Genomic DNA, 3,454 nt, shown 5'->3' with positions numbered 1-3,454 from the left:
CGATTTGGAGCCATGTCCAAGTTGTATTGATATTGCTTGACAAAAGCCTCTGCCATGTCTTTCCAGCTCTTGATGGTAGTACGAGACAAATGAGAATACCATTCACGAGAAGCTCCAGTTAGATTGTCTTCAAAATAGTACATCCATAGCTTTTCATCTTCCGTGTGAGCTCCCAACCTTCCCAAATAAGATTGGAGATGAGTGTGTGGGCAAGAAGCGCCGTTGTATTTCTCAAAAGTAGGGGGTTTGAACTTGTGAGGAATCCTTACTCCCTGAACAAAACCAAGATTTGTGACATCAAAACCTAAGGAATTTTGAGACTCCAAAGATTTGAGCTTCTCAGCAAGCTCATCCATACGGCGAGTGGTCTCGTGGGCTTCGTCGTGCAAAGAGAATTGATCATACTGATAATCTTCAGTAACGGGGCGCCCGTTAATCCGAATTCCTTGATTCACATTGTACCTTCCGCCAATACCATTTTCAACATTCCCCGTGTTGCCAACATTACCCGGGTTTCCATCAGCATTTGCGTTACCCGCGTTACTAGTGTTCACAGGGTTATCAGCGTTCCCAGGGTTACCAGGGTTTCCCTCAGCATTTGGTATCTCTACCTCTGGATCGGGCCTCGGTTGCTCAACCAATTCCCTCAGCTTTTCCTGGCCTTCTGCCATACCAGTCATCAATGTCATGAACTGATCCATCCTTTCACGCATATCAGCCAGCTCTTTCTGTACCTGGTCCATTGCTAGTTGCAGACGATTTTCCTTTGTCGGGTACCTGTGGACTCGCTTGGGACCAATAATGCCTGAAACAGGGAACAAACATTAGACACTGCGGTGACACCTGCAAAACAAACAAGGGTTAGTATGCATGGTATGCGATGCACTACTTATTCAATTTCAAGGCATCCCCCTTCTCAATTCCGGGTTGACCTTCCAGAACAACGTGTACAACTGCAATCGAATGCGCAAATAACAATACTGAAATAATCAAAGAGAATGAAACATCCGAAAGGTGTCATAGTCAAAATACAAACTGTTCTGAGAGCGACGAACAAAGAAATGAGAACCCATCAACAAGCCTGATGGTGAACTCTACAAAAACAAAAGGAGTCAAACACCTAGCCCAAACGAGTCTCCCCGAACTTCCTTAAGAAACGCCTCTGTAACCGGGTCAGTAGGGTGTTCTGTAAGGCCTTGAATCAACAAATTCCTCGTCTTGACCGCTTCTTCCAATTTCTTGTACTTGTCTTGTTCTTTTGTTCTCTTGACCCCTGCTCGAATCTTTAGTTCGACGATCTCTTGTTCAGCCAATCGAAGTGCTTCATGCTGCTCGTTCTCCTTACTCTTCAACTGCTCATTTTCTGCTCTGATTTCTATCTCAACCTGTTTTCGGCGATCAGACAATTCTTCCCACCTTTGCTGGCGCTCAATAAGCCTATATTCAGCTCTTCCTAACTGCTCCTTAGCAGCCTTGCAAGCTTTCTTCAGTATATCCTCACCTGAACAGACTTTACGGATGTAATCAGCATCTTCGGCAATCCTCTCATTGCTTTGTTTTTGAAGCTCATTCAATCTTTGAACTTCTCTCTCAACTTCTTTCTTAGCGCACAAAGTTTTCCTGAGGCCTTCACTCAACTTCGCATTCAACTTATCGGCTTTTCCCTTTTCTTGCTTCAAACTGTTGTACTCAACCATGCTGACAGACTCAACAATAACCGGATCAGATGGTTCTCCCATAGAGAAAGGTAGAAGAGTAATCCGAGCTCTTTCTCGCAACCAACTATCATACTGGGAAGAAGAGATGTTGTTACATTTTCCATAGACAATAGCACCTTTAGTATGAATATTCCTCCAAGCTCCAGCAGCTTGCTTAACCAATTCTAGATTATCTTGCATTGGGAAGTAGAAAGATTCCACCAGATCTTGATCCTTAGGAGCGTGAGTCAAGGCATACCCTAATTGTCTTCTCAAAAGAATCGGGTTATAGTTGATACAACCCTTCATACCCAATAATGGTACATTAGGGTACTTCCCACAGCTAACCACAAAATCGCCACCTTTGGTATTCTGATTACACCATCTGATGTCTTTAGCAGTCAAGACAACCAACCTTCTAGCCCAATTCCTGGCTTGATGTGGATTCAGAAAAGCATCGTCATTTGGCAAGTGCCCCACGAGCCACTTATGGAACAATGGAGCGCAACATCTGACCAATCTCCCTCGTCTCTTCTCATTCTTATTGTGCACCGAAAAATAGAAATCACCAAGAAGGGTGGGAACCGGGTTCTTTAGCAGAAAGATATGAATATCACTCATACTTACGAACTTCGGTTCATCGGCGAATAGCATAATACCATAGACACTCAATGCTAACAGAGCACACACAGCCTCCCAATTGCCTTGAGCAACACACTCTTCGGCTTTGCCTACCACAAAATCCAGATGAAAACCAGACAGACCTCCCTTAGAAGAGAGATTTTCCTTCACAACAAACACTTCCAGATGAAGAGCCTTAGCAATATCCTTATGCTCTGGTGGAGGTATATCGGAGTTGAAAGGGACACAATGCTGTAGAGGAACACCCAAGATCATATCATACTCTTCCAATAAAGGAGCCAACTGGAAATCCTGAAAAGTGAAGCAACGCAACTGAGGATCATAAAACTGCAAGCAAGTATGTATCAGACTCCTCTGAGAAGCATCCAAGTGTTCAACCATAGGCAAGATGTTGCCATAAGTATCCCGGAATAAACCCACATGGTCAGGAATAATCAAAGCTTTTATCTGACGCAATGGGCTGATCTTGGTATCAAAGAAATGATAGGTCACATTACTCTTCCTGGGAGCCTCCATAATAAGCACAGATCAGCCAAACCAAACCGAGAAAGGGAATATCCTGCAAATGAATAAGCATGAGATGTTGGACGCAAATATGCAGATGATGTTATGCAATGCAAAGGACATGTGACTGGTTCCGACCATATACTGAACCACGAGTTGTTCTCTGTGAAGAAGTCCTCGATGGTCGGCAGTCCGGGTATGCAGGTTTAAAGGTTCAGATCCACAAATAAAACCAGTGCCAGAAGTTCGGATCCAGGAAAAAGAACCATGATGATCAGGTACCAGGTATCAGATATCAGGGTATGATGAGGTCAAGGGTTCCTGCACACCTGTAAACAACCCACCCAGCTCACATGCGGAGGCTAAAGGGTAGAGACATTGATATCACGGACTCTCAGGCCGAATAGTAATAACGTCCACCATTTCCGGTTTGGCATTACCACTATAAGAGGAGTGTCTCAGCCAAGTTCCCATGAAAGTAAGGTAAAGGTCATCCAGACTTAACGGTTCTCCCAAATAGCTCTAGCACTGTAGGAGATCCACAACACATAATTCTCTAAAAAGATCCACATCTGAATTGTGTTTTCATATTCCAACATCAGACCGAGACG

At 44.0% G+C, this 3,454-nt stretch overlaps 1 protein-coding gene across 1 annotated transcript; it reads right to left on the bottom strand.

Moving 5' to 3' along the window:
* Positions 1 to 1,112: 1,112 nt before the first annotated feature.
* LOC127131876 (uncharacterized) lies at positions 1,113 to 2,855 on the bottom strand. Its single transcript, XM_051060765.1, has one exon. The coding sequence runs from the start codon at positions 2,853 to 2,855 to the stop codon at positions 1,113 to 1,115; it is 1,743 nt and encodes a 580-aa protein (XP_050916722.1).
* Positions 2,856 to 3,454: the final 599 nt, after the last annotated feature.

This window comes from Lathyrus oleraceus, chromosome 3, assembly GCF_024323335.1.
Source record: "Lathyrus oleraceus cultivar Zhongwan6 chromosome 3, CAAS_Psat_ZW6_1.0, whole genome shotgun sequence".
Taxonomy (NCBI): domain Eukaryota; kingdom Viridiplantae; phylum Streptophyta; class Magnoliopsida; order Fabales; family Fabaceae; genus Lathyrus; species Lathyrus oleraceus.
The sequence above is the reverse complement of the archived record's forward strand: the minus strand, read 5'-3'. Positions and strand labels throughout refer to the sequence as shown.